An 18,542-nucleotide genomic window follows, 5' to 3' on the forward strand; every position below is an offset into this window, starting at 1 on the left:
TTCTATGACCTCATGCCACACATAGCCCATACAAGCAAGTTGTAGTCATCAACTGATTACAATAAAGCTTCGCAACAAAGAAGGGCATTTCATTAGAGTTGTCTGCACACATAGGGCCAACATTCCTCGCCACGGATGAGTTTGCGACGAGTCATTACTGGGTAATCTAGTGCCACTGCAGAAGCCTGCGTCACATCACTAAAGGACCATGGAGGGTTGTTTTCTGCCATGTCTTCTTCAGTGAACTTGGTTCTTCTTTAAGTGCAACAGTAGCAGCTATCACAGTCAAACCCGGATTTATTGAATCTGAAGGGGATCACAAAAAAGTTTGATATACAGTAGACTCTCTTTAAATTTACATCCAGTTTTTTTGCAGAGTAAATAACTTTCCAGAAATTGAAGAAATGCAGCTTTATTGCGTAAATTGCTTGGAGGTGAGCTATCTACCAAACTATATATGGCATAATAAATATTGACATACGAAAACGAACAAAGAGTGCAAATTAGCAAGTATGCTGTTTAACCCAATTTTATATCAAATGGGAATTGAGAGAAATCCATCTAACTGCTAAAGAAAGGAATATTTCAGAACATTTTTGTAATAAATGCAACAACATTATTTCGTAAGTTTGCACTCTACACAGCTTTGCTTTTCTGGAAAAAAAGAAAAAAATAATTACAGTAAAACCTCGTTAAACCGTACCCGCTTAAACAGTAGTTTCAGTTTAAAAGTAGTAAAGTCAATTCCCCGACTCAGCGGCCATTGAACATAATGTATTTTGTATCCGCATAAACCGTACCAGCTTATTGCGTACGCATCGGTTAAAACGTAGCGTTTCCACTTTTCGTCGCGCAAACACGGCGGTGCGTCTTCTCCACCGGGCGGTCCGGCAGAACAACAAGCCTCAGAGATCGGTACAACGGCCTCCAAGCGCCCTGTGCGTTTGCACGTGAAGCCGCATCAACATCATTTCGACGCCGTGCCAGAAAGCGAGAGAGCGTTATGGCGTCGTGCAAGCGACGACTGCCGTCATGCCGAAGCTCGGATAAAAAAAAAAAGACGCCGGGTGCTCAGCATAGAAGAAAAATTAGACATCGTCCGTGCTATCGAACGTGACACGAAGAAGTCGGCGCTGGCCCGCGACATGGATCTGCTGTTGACTACAGTGTGTGGCATTTGGAATGCGAAGTTGCTCAGCAGCGCTTCTGCGACCGCGAAGAGATGTCGGCTACGAGGTTCGACTTTTCGCCATCGTTGCCTCTGTTGTTGCCGAAGTGTCGACTAGCGACAGTGATGAGGACGGCACGGAAAGCGACAGCACGAGCGATTCAGGCCCGACAGTGGCAGAAGCTGCGCGTTACGTCAGCCTCGTGAATGCAATCGTCGCAACGACAACAGGGGCGCGATAACGTAACTATTCCAAACGAAAAGTTTTCCGAACTCCGGCACCCAGCAATGAAAAAGGCGCCCCGGGACTTATGCAGCGCTACTGCGCGCGTGCACGGAGAATATGTAACGCCAACGAGGAATCTGCCGTGCGAGTGTTTGCCGAGAGGAGGGGGGCTGGCTGAGAAGCTGGCATGCAGCTTCAGTAAGTTTGAGGCTGCTGTCGTCGTGCTAGGCCGCCGCGGCATCAAACGAAAATAACACTTATGTCGCGCGAAGTGAATAAATACTGCATGTTTTTTCCCCTTTCATCGCACTCTCTCTGAGTTCCGTTTTCTACAGGTAAGTGGGCGATCTCATGCTATTTCGGTTAAACAGTACTACCGTTTAGTACGTACTTTTTCCGAGCTCCGGCCGACTACGGTTTAACGAGGTTTCACTGTACTGTGATAGCACAAATAGAAGCAAAGGTAATGCCCCTTTAATAGGCATCATCGTCAATATTGTGGTTTTGAGAAAACAACAAAAAAGGTTTCACAACTGATATACTGAAAGAAAGTTTGAAAAAACGGCACCACAAGCCATCGGTTGGCACTATGTATAATTCATGGCCATTTGGCCGTTGCTGGTCAACAACATAGCATGCACTGCGAGTACATTCACTTCAAAAGGATTGGATGTTTTCAGGCTTTCAATTCCCCGTGAGCTCCATCCTGACGCAATCTCACCGCAGATCTCACAAACCACAGTCAGTTTAGCAGCAAGACCGTAATCCTGATTGCTCCGCACCAGCTACGCAGAACCCCTGCAAGTATTGCACAAGAAAACGTCGAGAAGATTGTTCATTGCTCCAAGTCCGACGACAATGTACGGAGAAGCGGGCTTCGCAAACAAGGCTATGCACTATCGGCGGTCAGATCTTCAACAAAACTAAAATTAAAAGAAAGAGTTTTTTTTTTTTTTTTAATATTCGTGCACCATAGCACGATGTACAAAGGGGGATAGTCGTGAAATATTGCGGCGCGCAAGCACACAGCGAGCGAGGATCACGAAACTGACCACGCCAGCCATGCTGGATTCCCGATAATGGCAGAAAACGAAACTTCAAGGAGCGAGCTAAGCTGGTGCCGGTGCCGGCACGGAGGCACGCATGTGCGGAGACCGTTGAAGATGAGGGAGTTGAGAGGGAGGGCGAGGGGAGCGTAGTTGCGAGGAAGAGCGGGAGGGAAGAGGATTTGCTTTCCCACCAGCTTGCTGGATGGCACTACTGACCTCTGCCACCGAAGCAGTGGAGTTGCCGAGGCCAGGACTGGGCCTCCGCTGCTGCTTCCCTCTGCTGCTCGCGTGTTTTTTGCCAGGTCTGCTGACAGATGGGCACTGTGTTTACCTTCTTCGTCCTGCGTCTTTAACACGAGTCGTGTCTTATCAAGATGACGAAGTCGTTGCCACTGATCATAATCACGTTGGCGTGCTCCCGTCTGTTGTGGCGTTGCCGCGTTCTAAAGACAGAGAATAAGGTACTGGGTGTCGCGTTTGCATCCTTGTATTCAGGGTCTTTCTTGTCATACAGAATCGGTTAAGGTGCACTGTCACCAACATCCTTTCCATTGGGACTTCACTTTTTAGATGCGTCATTGTAAAAAAGCAAGCTCAAACGAGACCAACCAAGCCAACCAAAGCAAGCGACAGTGAGAGCTGATCTGAGCAGACGATAGTGCGAAACAAGCGGTCCCGCTGAACAAGAAGGGAGTATGAATAAAGCAGGCGGGCAGGTCCGAATGATAGCTGTTTCCCGCGCATGTCACTGTAGGGGCAACTCTTATTGGTCTCCTCTGCTCGCAGCTCACTTGCCGCCGCTGCAAGCCACGAAGAATTGACCGAGGACCGATCCTTCCTGCGGTGCGCGTCTTGCTGCTAGTGTGACTGGGTCATTACGGCGCAATGCACAAACAGCAACCTTGCCACTTGACAGAGGGTGAAATAGCGGCCACGGTTTTTCTTTCTTTCTGTTTTTTCTTTTTTGACGCACTGCATTGAGAGGTTTCTCCTAAGCTTTTCCTCTATGGCGGGGTCAGAGCAATGCTGGTCGGAGATGCCGGCGTGTGATTTGGCGTGATTCTGAAAGTATTGTCGGAGTGCGGTATGTTCGAATTAGCGGTCGCAAATCCTTGCACGTTCGAATTACTGGGCGTTCTTAAGTTCATCGCTGTATCCAACACAATCTGCATGCCTTCCGACAGCTTATCAGCCCAATCATTGCACGTCGTATCGCACTTTTCGAAATATGCGCTACCTTTGTTGCTGTTCTATCTGTCTGTGTCACATTATTGTTTTGATAATGGACAAAATGGACCTGGACAAACTTAGTACCAACAGAGGCAACACCAGCTGATTTTGAATTCCCATTCAACCATTCTGTGGTTAAATGGGACTATTAATCATTCAAATTCTACCATTCTGCGAATTCCAGCGTTCGGGTGCTGTGTGTTCCTACATTGGATTGACGTGGGGGAGTGCATGCAGTAGGGCAGGGGCACTCGTAGAGACAGCCTGTAACTGCATCAGCTGGGGGCGGCTTGTCTGCGGCAGGCTGGGCACTTCTTTCGCACTGAAGACAACAAACTGAGACGCTCGCTCGCATGGTTTTGAGCACAAAGGACTCTGTGATGCATACAACATGTGGCACTGTGTAGGTCTCTACAACGAAAATATCAAATATTCGGAAAGTCAAATTGTAAATGTTCAATTTATATATCATATTATTAGAGCGTCCACTATTTTATTCGATATTCGAATATTCACACACCCCTACTTATCAGCGTGTCGGGAGCATGCCAGTGGAGCACTTCAAGCCTCTGATTTTGTGCAGTGGCATGTTCATGAAGCACCATTCGGGCAAACAATCGCCAAGAACATGAGACCAATGCAGAAGTGTACGCATTCAGGCTGGTTGGTTCACGACTTGTTTCCATTCTGATGTACACAGAAAGGAAGATGTCTGTAGCAGCAACAAGTGCTAGTCCTGTTGTGCTCGTTTTCTTGTTTTTTCTTCCATTGCGCTGCTTCAAGTTAATTCAAAGAAGACAGCTTTGTGGGGACAATAATGTTCCCAGCCAAAATGTCGTAAGCTACTTGGCTGTCAAGACCAGGTGGCAGCTGAGCAGAATGCTTAGAAACACGATGGGAAAGTCATCTGGGCAGAAGGAAACGTAGTCATGCTTTCGTGTGAGCTTGATATAAGCTACGTTGTGTTTTTCATAGGTTCGCATATGAATAACCTTTAATAGATGACGCAACACCCCAGAAAATGTTTCTTTTTGCCGAGTTCTGGTATTGAGTATGGAGATCCTGGCTAAATATCTTAGGCCAGTGGTTTATGTTGTAGCTTCGACGGGGCGGCCGGACGGAAGGTTTACGGCATGAGGCCTAAACGGCTGGGGCGCGCAGTGCCGCAAGAAAGAGCCGGACTGCTTCAGTCGGGGACCAGACAAAGAATGCTCTTTTATTTCTGCGAGTGGAAACGGGAGGCAACTTACAGCGTTTGGTGCTGAGTGGCGCCCTGACGTAAACGACCCAAAACTGAAACCAGAAGCCAACACAGGATACCACAGTTTACAGCCATGGATGTGTCGAGGACCCCTTGTGGACCGGTGGAAGTGATGAGGGACCCTTTGCAGTGCGGGGGGGAGGGGGGTATAAGTTAACAAAACATGCGGTGGGAAACAGATGCTTTTTATTGCTACCTAGCAAAGAATGGTCAAACAAAAGTGCCACGTCAATACAATCTGGACAGCTTGTCAGTACATGGTCACACTTAAGCAGAGCTGAATATCTGCAGCTGCATTCAACCTGTTAATGTATTTGCTTGTCAAGTATGCAAGCAAGCCTGGAGAAAGCATGCTTACGTGCCTATTATAGAAAACGCCAACAAAAGCTTTACAGCCTTATGGCAAAGGCAAAACATTTCTGCTTGCTCGTACTAGCCAGGCCAGCAAAAAAAGAAAAAGGGGGGGAGATGGTATTCCTCCTTTGTTTTTAATTTGCGGGAGTGAGTATCGTGGCCCAAAAAAATAGCTTCGTGGACCCCCTTTTGGGAACCACTAGCTCAGGCCAACACCAAATGACAGGCAGCAAGCGTAACTTGTTGAATTAGAGCTGGAACACAGGACAAGGAAGAAGAAATTTGGTACTTGCCTTCTTTTGAAAGCGCAGTCAGAGGTGACATATTGGTGCAAGATCTGCAGCGTCAACGGTATCACGCAGGTAATGTAAAGCAACTCCAGTGTGCACTCGCGGTTACCATATGACGAGAGCTGTCTCGAAAAGTTCCAACGAAAGCCATAGGTGGCTTGGGGTGAAACTCTCTTCATGTTTTGCCTTTGATGGGGGCTGTTGTTGAAAAAGTTTATGCAAAATATTTGCTCAAAATTTTCTTTGAATATGCTATTCTCATTGTATTTTGCACATTTCGGTGGAAAACAAACATTTCCTCTGGGTATTTAAATATGCATCTCATCCTTAAAGAGTTACAGTGATACGTGATTTTCTTACCCTTTTGTTATCAGTGCTAGTGGCGTCAAGTTGCAGAGATGACCTTCATATGCGTTTTATTACCTGTGCTCGACGCCACTTTCTTAGCCATCAATTGTAGACTGTCTCGAATGGTGGCCAGAATTGGAACGTAGCCTGGTTACTGATCTGGGAACCTCTGTGCAGGGCATACCCCCGTCGCAGCAGGACCCAGCGGAAGAGAGCCACGGTGCTGCGGAAGAGTCTGAGGGCACCCCTAGGAGTGTGCCGAGTGACACGGCCATGTCGTCGCCACAGTCGCAGCATGGCACCGGCGGTGGTGGTGGTGGTGGGACCCCGAGCGGGCCACTGCTTGATGCCTTGGCCGCAGAGGGCGCCGGTGGCAACCCTGAAGACCCGCTGGCCTTCCTTCGGTTCCAGCCACAGTTTCAGCAGATGCGGCAGGTGAGCAGAATGCTGTGCTCCATAGCAAAATGAGGACAAGACTTAACAGGCAACTGCAGTGAAACTATGGACCATGTAAAAAGCCTAGTTTAAGATAGTGTAGATAGAAAGAACCTTAGTGCAAAATTTGACGTTTGAAAAGTGAGCGCAACTGGCACAAGAAAACTCACAAGAACAGTTGTTTCTTATACCAAACTTAAAAAAAAAAAAAGAAAACGCCCTCATTACTGCTCTCCAGAAGTGACACGTGACCTAGAATGTGCGGCTCCTTAGCATCACTTCTAAGATCCTTAAAGACAACGTCCGCGGCCCTCTGAAGAATGTAGCAGGTGGCATGCAGGGACTTGCATCATGCCATGAAATTTTATTAATCCGACCCTTGTTAATTGTCAAAATCCAATAATTTGGACTCGTCCTGTGGCCCTAACAGGCCTGCACTTTATTTAATGACATCAAACTCTCAATAATTCAGGCACACCATATTTTCGCGCATATAACCTGCACCAAAAATTCAGAAATTTATCAGCAACGTCTGGGTGCAGATTATATGCGAATTTTGCCTTGAGGCGTGGCTTCCCAACAACGTGGTACATGCTGCCATAACTATGGTGTGCATCGCCATAGTCAGCAGTGGAAACTGCACAGGAAGGACAGGAACGAATGCTTCATGCCCCTTTGAGCCTTTACAGTGCAGTCCACTTACAGTCGAACACGACTATATCGAACCTGTTTACATTGAGTCATCCTGTATATCCAGAAGTTTTTGAACACTGTATAGTTACAATGAGTATACAGTGAACTCTCACTTGAGTGAACTTCAAGGAACCGAAGGAAATAGTTCACTTAACTGAAAGTTCACTAAACTGAATACTCACTAGACCAACATAAGACATGGCATACAGAGTCAAAAGTTTGAAGTGCAATTCATGGAGCAAAGGACATGGTATCCATAGTGTTAGAAATGTGTGAAATGGAATTTGTACATATCAGTGAAAAACACACCACGTGGTCGTTTGTGTGCACATGCGGAACCGACGAGACTGGAAAGAAAGAGACGATGACCATGCCACGACTATCCGGTCGGAAAAACACACGCACCACGTGGTTTGTGGTGTGACAGATCGCCGCTTTTGCTCTGGCGGCCTTGTAAGCGCCAGCGATGTTACTTTGTTCATGGCCTCCGAGATTACATGTTTGCTCGTTTTGTGCGGGCGATCTCGGAGGCCATGCCTCGTTTCCGTTCGTTTTCTGCGCCGCCGCTTTGCCCCAGAAGCACTGTAGCGCCAGCGGCGTTACATCGCCGCTGGAGCGGCGGTTTGATGAGGGCGGGCATCGGTTGCGCCTGCAGTGCAGTGCAGTGCAAGCCATGGTCCTCTGAGCGAGTTCGTTAAACTGACATATTGACTGTTCCGAAATTCGTTTAAGTGAAACATTTTTGCATAGAATCTATAAGAAAACTGCCGGGGATGTTTAAAAAGTTTGTTATTCTGAAATATTCGATAAACCGACGTTCGTACAACTGAGAGTTTACTGTATATAGCAAACATTACGCTTACATCGAACGTCAAGAGGCCAAAAGTGCACCCAGAAGTTGGCTTTCTCTCATGGTGGCGGGGAAACCAGGCGGCACCGCTCTATCCACCCGCTCTGCCTCGTTACCGTGCTGCGTTGTGGGAGTCGTTGACACCCCCCCCGGGGCCCTGCAAAACATGATCCTGGCCTGCCTGCAGAGCCTACTCAGACAACCAATCGGAGGCTCTTGTGCCCTCGTTGTACAAGACGGTGGAAGTGCAATTGGTTTTGCTGCTTTTCTGGTTCATTGTGTTTGCCTTGTGGGCCTTCTCCTGCAGTGCTGCCGTGATGGCTAGCGCGAAGTGACAAAATTTGCTTTTTGCCGTGAAGCTCGAAATTATGAATCGATTCAAACACAGTGAGAAGTTGGATGTCGCCGCAGTGTGCGAGGTTCCGAGGAGCACTCTTAGCACGATCTTGAAGGAAGAATACAGGCAAGATTAGGGCTGAAGCGGACAAACTTCCGACCCGATGCCCGTGGCGCCCGACGCGTATGCACAGCGATGTCTAGGCGGCTGTGTGCAAGTGGTTCATCTGAAGTAGCTTCAGCCGTGCTGGCTTCCGCATGCCTGGTGGTGACTGAGAATTCTGATGAGTGCGACAAAGCCGTTGCCGGTGTCGCCAAAGTTTGAAGCAAGCTGTCAGAATTTCCGGAAGCCGTTGACGGATCAACGGTCGACGAGTTTGTGAACGCGGATGATGGTGTCGCGACCATGGGAGAGCTCGAAAACAAAGACTACACTGCCGACATTGCACCGAGCTGAAGTGATAGTGGGCACCATGAGGAAAGCAATGACGATCCTTGGCCAACATCATCCAAGGTGGTTGGTGCACTCGCATTAGTCTGCTGCTTCTGCGCGAATGTGGAAGGTTGCAGGCTGCTCAGACCCGTTAGACAACGTAGAGAAGTGCATGCGTCGCAGGCAGCGAAATTGCCCAAGCAGAAGAAAATACAGGACTACTTGAAGCGAAACTAAGCTGGTTTCATCAATAAAGTGCTTTTATAAATGGTATGTGCTTTTATGATGCCCAATTCTTTGGCAGGCTGATATGGAATCATGCCCTATATCGAACTGATAGGCATTTTTCTTTTGCAATTTCGATATACAGTCGACTCCCGATAATTCGAAGCTGCTTAATTGGAATTTTCCTATGAATTGGAATGTAATCCTATGGAAGAAATTGCTCAATAATTTGAAGTCCTCATCCAGTAATATTGTTTAAGGGGGGACGCGGGTCTTGAAATCGCGAAAAATGGTCAAAAATAGCAATTTTTAAAAATTGCGTTTTTGAAGTCTTTAATGTCTCAACTATGCCTCTGCAAAATATTATGGCTCAATTCCTACTCGAAGTATGAAAAAAACGGCAATTTAGAAACGTCGGTGAGCCGAAATTGAACGCCAAGCGCGAAGGTTTGCCTCATTTTCAAGCTGCCGTAGCTCCGCGCGACGCGAACCGATCGGCGCCATCTTGGTCTCGTTTGAAAGCTGGTTTTCCGCTCTCCATTCTGGCGCCTCTCGGCACGCTGTAGACCCCCGTGCAGCGGAGAGATCGGCACCCGTTCTCAAGCGGGAAATCGTCGCGAGACAGCCGCTGATTGGGTGAAACGGGCGCCTCCTCAAGCTGCAGCGAGTGTGGGATGGCCACTCCAACTCGCAAAGTGCAGTGAGAGAGAGCAGTGCGAGAACCAGCAGAGCTATTGTAGCACAGCTTGGTTACAGTCCTGGGAGCTGCCTCATTTGTAGGAGCCTTGAAAAAGATAAACAGAGGCTGTGCAGGTCTGATAAAAGTCACACCAATGCTGAAAAGGTGAAGAAAAGGATGGCCAAGAAGCACAAGCCTGACAGAACCCAGGACTACTGCCCAGGACTTTTGTGAATGTGTGGGAAGATTCACAGAAAATAACAAGTGACTTTCTGAGCTCTTTTTTTTTTTCTTTTTTGTCAAGTGCCAATGCAATACAAAGGTTTTCACAATCTTTACATGAACAGATTTCTGTGAATTTGGTGTTATTGTGTTCAGTAATGACTGGGCTGCATGCTAAAGCATTAAATTTTTCCATGTGATAGGTAAACAAAAGTGGCAGAGTAAGCAAAACTTTGAATGCAATTTTCTCAGCTTTGCTTTTTCGATCAAATGCCTTTGCCTTACAGAACTTTTCATAATGTTTGCATCAACTGATTTTATTGAATTAGGTATCGTTTTTTTTTCAGTAAAACCTCAGCCACATCCTAAAGCTTTCCATTTTTCATTAAACCCAATAGACTAGCAATTAAGTAAGACGTAAGCTAATTATTCCCGCATTGTTTTTTTCTTCCTACTTTGTTATTCATTCATGACCTATATGATGACTTTTTGAAAATTTCTTTAGCTTTAGGATGTGCAGTGGGCCCTTGGAAATGACGGCTAGTCTTTAAAACTAGTTTTTTTAATGAAGAAATTATCATAATGGCCCATAAGAAAAGACCTATGTGGGATAAATTATTTTACAATATCTTCATTTCTAGATGAGATATATAAAATCTGAATATATATTTGGGATCAGCATTCAATGATATATCTGCATGCCAATTTTCAGAAAGATATGTTAAGAAATAAAAAAAAAGTTTTCAAGACCCTCATCCCCTCTTAATTTGAAGTTAATTTTCAGCCCGGATCCTCTAGGTGACCGTCATTCTTTGGTAGAATGTGCAATTTTTCAAGTGCTGCAACAGCTCCGTGCTTCGCGTTGGTGTCATCGCCACCGCAGCTGCCCGCAATGCCATCCTTCTTGGAGCGGCGCGATTATTCATTGCTACAGCTGCCATGGCCTCCGCGATCAACTCCGGCGGGAGGCGAAGTGGCTCCCGCCGGAGGCTACGCGCGGCTGCCGTGCGTGGCCGGAGCTGATCGCGGAGGCCACGCGGGTGCCATAGGTGCACGCAGCGCTGCATACTGGCAGTGGCGAGATTGTGCAAGATTAGTCTTGCAGCGTGCGCAGCGTATGTCGAGGCGTGTGTTGGTCGAGCGCCTTTGTGCTGGTAGCTCGTTGGCTAGGTTCCACGGGTGATCCTACGCTTCGGAATTGACTGTACCTAGTTGCACAGTTTATAGCCGTGGCAAACCGTGGCTCTTATTGCACGCTCGACCTGGCAACGAAAGTCGAGGTTTTGAAGGAAGTTGAGAAGGGAGGTGCCGCCAAACAAGACATAGCGCGGAAGTACGGGATCAAGCCGAACACGCTCTCAAACTACATCAAGAACAAGCGCACAATAATGGATGCATTTGAGAACGACAAGTTCAAGACTTCTCTGAAGCGAATGCGCACCGGCGCTTACCCAGAGTTAGAGAAGGCTCTGCTGGTTTGGATTAGGGAGGCCAGGAGCAACAAACTTTCTCTCAGCGGAGACATCGTTGCAATGAAAGCCCGAACGCTTGCAGCGATGTTGGGGATCGATGACTTCGTTTCGTCAGATGGATGGCTGACGCGCTTTAAAGATCGTTATGACCTGGTTTTCAAGAGCATGTGTGGTGAAAACGCGTCCGTTAACCAGGAAACATGCGCCATGTGGAAGGACAGAAAGCTGCATGAATATCTCGCCGAATGCAGACTGGAAGACATCTTCAATGCAGATGAGACTGTACTCTTCTATCGGCTTCTACAAGAGAAGACCCTGACATTCAAGGACGACGACTGTGCTGGGGGCAAACACAGCAAGGAGAGAGTGTCGGTGCTGATCGCGGCAAACATGACTGGCACGGAACGATGTCGCTTACTTGTGATCGGGAAAGCCGCGAAGCCGAGATGTTTTAAAGGCGTGAAGACGCTGCCTGTGGACTATGAGGCGAACAAAGAAGTATGGATGACGGCCGAAATCTTCAAGAGCTGGATAAGCAAATTGGACCGCAAGTTTGCTTCTTCAAACCGCAAGATGTTGTTCCTTGTCGATCACTGCAGTGCTCACGTGAATGTGCCAGCCTTGAGTGCAATACGCCTCGCATTTTTGCCTGCAAACACAACGGCTGTTTTGCAGCCAATGGACCATGTTAAAGAATGTTAAAGTCCTGTACAGGCGGCACCTCCTCGAGCGCATGATTTTGTGTGTGGATAACTCCGCAAAATACGAGGTGAGCCTGCTCAGTGCCATCCACATGGTAGCGCGAGCATGGGATTGTGTGAAGCAAGAAACAGTCGCAAACTGCTTCAGGGCTTGCCGTTTTGTGGCAGCTCCTTCGGAGGATGCCTCTGAAATTTCAGCGGAGGAAGCGTCAACAAGCGAGCTTGACGGCACTGATTTTGGTGATGCTCTTGGGGACGTCAATGTTGAAGATTACATCGCCGTAGACAAGGTGGTCGAAACGTGCGGTGTGCTGACGGATAGCGAAATTGTAAAGATTATTCGGCCCCAGGAATCGACCCAGGAAAGCGACGATGACGTTGAAGGCGAGCCGAAACCTAAGGCTGCCGATGTAGCTGCGGGCCTTGCTCTCGCGGAGTGCTTATTTGCCGCTGAAGGTAACGCGGAAGAAGCGTTCCGCCACATCTACAGCCTGCAGAACTTGCTTTCAGCAGCGCGATTGGGCAAGAAGAAGCAGAGCAAGATGACCGACTATATTTCTTAGAGAAAATACTCGATTTCGCCACAAATAAAGTGTTTTTTTTTTTTTTTTTTTTTTTGTGGTTAATTGGAAGTTCGTTTAATTCGAAGTTTTCTTGCGGTCCCCGTGAACTTCATATTAGCGGGAGTCGACTGTAACTGGGTCAACTGTATAACGATATATAGGTTATAACAATAAGTCGACTTAAGAATATCAACTTATGCATTAGGGCTATGAGAAAAAACCCCATATATAACTATCATATATAACGATATGTTATTCACAGCATATCAGATATAATGATCTAAATTCTGCTTTTTGGGCGGCGTTTTCCATGCAAAATAATCATGAAATCTGCGTTGCTAAGTTCTCCTTAAGTGAGTATGGTTTGACAAGGTTTTACTGTATTAGGTTATAGCGACGTTGCATGGCTGGGGTCTGCAGGTATTCTTCCAACCTAGTAGCATCCCCTTATTGGGCTCGGTGGTGGATGGCCACCATCGTTGCCAAATTTACCAAGGCTTGCTTAGCGACCACTTTTCTCCCCCCTCCAAGATCGTCCCCTGAAAAAAGGGCGCACCAAAGTGACTTTCCAGTTCTTCTTGAAACCAAATGAAGACACATTTCCAAAGTATCATGTTCTTCACGGTGAAGGCAACACAACGATAAGATAACTGTCGCCATTCCTTGCTTTTTAATGCCTAGTATACAGTCGCCGACCGATTTTCCGGACTCCAAAAATTCGGACATGCTCGATTATTTGGTCTGCTTTGTGGCACCGCCATTCTCCCCATAGACCATAATGTATAACAACTGTCGAAAGTTCGGACACCTTGCAACCTCTCGTCTGATTTTTTCGGACACTCCTTGAGCCAACTCGATCGAGAGCACCATGCACAGACTCCGACCGGCGCATGGTTTGACTTGCAGAACGCCATTTTTGTTTTGAACGGAGCCTCCTTGCTGCCCCACGAAGTGGCGCTACTGCAAATCCCCGCTCATCATCATCGTTTCTGCCTGGTTCGATAGAGTGGCTCTACAGCAGTTCCGGTTTCAGCTTAGTAAGCCATGTCAAGACAATCCAGCAGCTGATTTGTTTCTTCGCGCATGACGCTGCGAGTAGGCCACGTTTTTCGTTTGTGCGACTGGTGTCGGCATGGTGGTGTTTGCTTTGTGTGCTGTGTTGAGGTTCTGGTGATCCAACGCGGCATACGGAATTCTTTAAATAGGGTTTTAATTGATTATTTTTGATCATAGGGGTCGTTTACTGTCCGCCTGGTACTAATATTTACACAATCTGTCAATTTTTGCATAGTCATAACACTTCTTCATCCAACGTTATGTGCATGGGCGATTTTAATGCTCCTGGTGTTTATTGGTCTTCTATGAAAGTAAGCGGACACGAAGTAGCTATTGGGCAGGAGTTGGCCCACATTTCATTGTCCTGTGGCCTGCACCAGTTCGTTCAGGATTTCACTCGGCAAACTTCCGGCCTTTCTTACTACATCTCCGTTTAATGCCGGTTATGAATGCAATGTTATTGATGGAATATATGACCACAATGCTGTGTTAATTTCCGTTCCTGGAATCGTTCCTAAATCCCGTTATATCTACTGTACGTTTCCTGACTTTAACCGCGCTGATGATTTGGCAGTAACAGACACCCTATGTGATTCTTTTCATGAGTTTGAACTAATAAGTACCACTAGCGATACTAATACCTTGACAAGTTTCTTCGAAAATCTTGTCAATAAGTGTATCAACCTTTTTATTCCTTTAAAAACAAAGAAAACAAACACTGAAATTCCTTGGATGACTAGGGACCTTTCGCATTGATCACGTCGTGTGGCCAGATTACGCCGATCGGAACGCTCTGGTGACTTAACAAAACTCATCCAATTCCATAGCACTAAAAAGGAACTCTGTTCTAAAATGGTTCCTGCAAAAGAATTCTGTTACAAGGTATCCTTGTCGAAACGAATGCTGGGCAATCCCCGAAAATTTTCGAAAGCTATCCTACCACCTGGGTCATCCTCGGACATGTTAATTAACAATCTGGCAGTTTCTGATTCACAGGCAATAGCTTCTTCTTTTAACCCCTACTTCCACTCTGTCTTTATGACTGATAACGCTGTAACCCCTGTTTTTGATTCCGAACCATACCCTCCAATCGACGATATATGACTGTCTACTAAGGCTGTACTTAATCATAAACATAGACACCAAGAAGTCATGTGGTCCCGACGGTATCCCGACTATTTTTCTCATTCGGTACTGTCTTTGGTGCAGTAGATAACTAGCAATTATCTTTAGAAAATCTCTCTCAACTGCCACCATTCCTCCCTCATGGAAACTTGCTTCTATTATGCCCTTGTTTAAGTCTTGGTAACATTCAATTATCTAACTATAGCCAATCTCGTTAACAGTACACTCATGTAAATTACTCAGGCACATTATCTTTAAACATATACAGTTAAACCTGGATATAACGAAGTTGACAAAAGCTCGCAATTTTTCGTTACATGCAGGTTTTCGTTACATGCAGGTTTCGCGTGAAGGCTCGTACGAATGATGCAGAAACGAAACCAAATAGCTCAATATATCCGTGAAGGTGAACTCACCCTTCAATCATTTATTTTACACTAAAAAACTGCGTAATTTCCGCTTGCTTCTTCGGCACGAGTGTAGGCACAACACGCCGCTCCAAAGAGGCTAAATCGTGTAGAGCTCCTTCATCGTCGAGCGAGCCGACGAAACGGCGCATAACGTCCATTGCGTTCATCACCTCCTTTGCAGTAGGCACGTCACACGGATCTGCCTCACAAGCACCATCATCACCGCCATCCGGATTTTGCACGCTTTCAGCTACTGCTGCATCAGACATTTCTTCTGTAGTCACGGCGGCGTTGTCTGCAAACAAAAAGTCAGTCAGTTCAACGTCGTCGGGTACACCACCGTTAGTACATAGCTCGTTCCACGCTTCGGCCACATTGGACGGAGTAGAAAGGTCTTCCTCCTCCTCGTCGGCACCAGCCCGTGCGTTTTTGGCTATTCCGGCCTTTAAAAAGCAATTCGCGATAACTTCTGCCCTGACCTCTTGCCAGGAGGCAGCAAGCATCTCGACTGCTTGATAAATGTCGATCTTCATCTCCCGTTCCAGACGTATGTCGAGAAGTATTTTCAGGATTAGTCGGCGCCGGTAACAGCATTTAAAACTGTTAATGACCCCTTTGTCCAGGGGTTGTATTAGGGACGTGCAGTTGGCCGGGAAGTAATGCAGTTCGATGTTCGACAGCTGCAGGCCCTCGACGTGGTGCGCTGAGCAATTGTCCAGCAGTAGGCAAACTTGACGGCCTTGCCGCTTGACGTCCTGGTTAAATTCCTTTAACCACTCAGAAAATATTGGCCGAGTCATCCACGCTTTGGAATTCGCCACATACTTCACGGGCATACGCTTCGTTCCCTTAAAACACCTGGGACGGGCACTTTTGCCGACAACTAGCGGGACTCGCTTGTCTGTGCCGTCGAGGTTGGCACACAGCAGAATCGTTATGCGGAGCTTGCTCTGCTTTCCACCGCGGCAGTCATCGCCTTTTAACGCTAGCGTGCGGCCCGGAAGCATTTGATAAAATAGAGCTGTCTCGTCGGCATTGTAGACATCAGCCGCCTCGAAGCGACCCAGGATTCCAGGCAGCTTGTCAGCCACCCACGAAGCAGCAGCATCGCTGTCTGCGGAGGCAGATTCGCCGCTGATTACTCTTCCGACGACACCGTGCCGGCTCTTAAATCCCTGCAGCCACCCGTTGCTTGCCTTGAAATCGTCATGACCCAAGATACACGCAAAATCCTTTGCCTTCTGTTGCAAGATCGCGCCACTTATGGGTACATTTCTGGCTCGCGTGTCCAAAAACCACGTGAACACTGCCTTGTCCACATCAGTGTATGTGGACAGCTTCAGTCTTTTTTTCTTCGAGCTTGTTCCCGACTCCACTGCGTTTCTGATGCTGTGTTCCGCACTCAAAATCGTTGATAGTGTGCTCGCTGGAATGCTGAAACGGGTGGCAACGTCCTTCTTCTTCTCGCCCGCGGAGACTGCATTTAAAATTGCGAGTTTGTCTTCAAAAGACACAACTTTTCGTTTTCTGGCAGTAGAACTCATCACGACCAACCGACGACGCAGTTAGAAGCGGAGACGCACGACTACACGCCGACAGGCAGGCCTAGCACCTCCAAAACAAGTCGGACAAACCAGTACCAGAGCACAGTTGACACACGCACACGTGCAGAACGCAGGACAACACTCGAAGATGGCGAATGCAACGCATCCATAGAGAAAGAAAAAAAAGTGACGGACCGGCTATCAGCGTTGCTTTTCAAGTGAATTCTTACACATAAGTGTGTCTAAGCCGTTGAAACAAATGAAAATCACAAAATAAGAATGCTTGTCCTCAAATCCATACGAAACAAAATAATTCTGCAAGAGAAATCAGCTGCCGATACCAATGCCACCTGGTGCCACGCTAGACAAGCAAAGCCTGAAAAGACTGCTACGTTAGGCACGGAGCGGCGCTAGTTGCTGCCATCATCATCATCATCGCTAACTTTGCTCGGTCGCGGCAATCCCTGGCGTTCGCGTAGCTGCTGGCTCCTTACAGCATTAATATTCAATAATCTAGAGCATTTCTTCGGCCGAATTTTCCTTAAAAGTGCTAAAAGTAATGACTGATCAGCTTTGGGAGTTCGTTACATCAAGGCTAACCGCCGCAACGCGTTCGTTACATCAAGGTCGAAAATACATGGGCTTCAATGGGGGCAGCGTTGGGGAATTCAAAAACTTCGTTAAATCCAGGAATTCGTTACATATAGGTTCGTTACATCCAGGTTTAACTGTAATGGAATTTCTTGAAGCGTACAAAGAGCCGTAGTGGCTGCTAATGAGGCGTTATGGAAAATGAGCCCAGAGAAAGGCTTCGAGGTTGTCGAAGTAAACAGGGAAATGAGAAGATGTGGTGGTTTTAAACGAGACGGGATCTACTTCAATTACAGGCTAGCACGAGAAGTGGGCTGGCGACTTGGTGGTCGCGCTGTTGCTTTTTTAGGGGGCCCACGGGCGCTCAGGAGGCCAGAGTAGGTAGTAATGAAGGTCCTCTAGGGGAACCTCAGAAGAGCATCGCCGTCGATAACACAAGGAGGAAAGCAAGAAAGAGAGCTCGCCATGCAATAGGCTACATGGCTACATAGGCTACAATAGGCTACAAATGGCCAAATAAGGAGTGTGAATATAGTGACCTTCTAAGTGTAATAACGACAGAAATACAGAAAGAGAAACAACATATTTGTTGGAAAGGAAAAAAGAAACCGAAAAGCTGGTGGAACAGGGAGATACGAGAAGCGATCGCCGAACGACGGAAAACATCCCAAGAGCACAGGCAAACAAAGAAGGCGCGGTTGCCGCAGGATGAAGTAACCATTAAATGGGAAATATACCGGGAGAAAAACTCTATGGTTCAAATACTGGTGCAAGCAAAGATAAAAGGTGAAAGTGAACGTTGGTTGTCAGAAATACGTGAGAAAAAGAAGGCCACACCTAGAATATTTTCGAACCACGTAAAATTATTAGGCAGGAAGTCAACAACTATACAACAACATATCCTAGACGAAGATGAAAACAGACTGGAAGGAGAAGTGGCAATAAATTACCGTATTTGCACCATTGTAAGTCGACTCGAATGTAAGTTGACCCCCCCATATCGTGTGTCGCAGGGAAAAAAAAAAAAGGCATACCCGAAGGTGCATTTGATAACGAAAATTTATTGGTAGCTAGCATGGTCATTGGACTACTCGTCTTCACTTGTGCCATTGTCCTCACTAGTTCTGCCATTGTCATCGTTGCTACGGTCCAAGAGCATGTCGTCATCCAGCAAAATTCCACACTTCGCAAACGACCGCTCCACGACATCTTGTGGAACAGGAGCCCACGCCGAATGCACCCAACTACACATAGCCATCAGGGAGGCTCTTTTGACAGGTC

The 18,542-nt window shown here is 47.0% G+C and overlaps 1 protein-coding gene across 1 annotated transcript in view; it reads left to right on the plus strand.

The window, feature by feature from the left end:
• Positions 1-18,542, plus strand: part of LOC126517595 (UV excision repair protein RAD23 homolog A-like) — an 89,908-nt gene that overhangs the window by 37,416 nt on the left and 33,950 nt on the right. Inside the window, exon 6 of the mRNA XM_050167364.3 lies at positions 6,104-6,361. Coding sequence (XP_050023321.1) covers positions 6,104-6,361 — 258 coding nt within the window. The remainder of the gene's footprint in view (positions 1-6,103; positions 6,362-18,542) is intronic.

Source organism: Dermacentor andersoni, chromosome 11 (genome assembly GCF_023375885.2).
Source record: "Dermacentor andersoni chromosome 11, qqDerAnde1_hic_scaffold, whole genome shotgun sequence".
Classification (NCBI taxonomy): Eukaryota; Metazoa; Arthropoda; class Arachnida; order Ixodida; family Ixodidae; genus Dermacentor; species Dermacentor andersoni.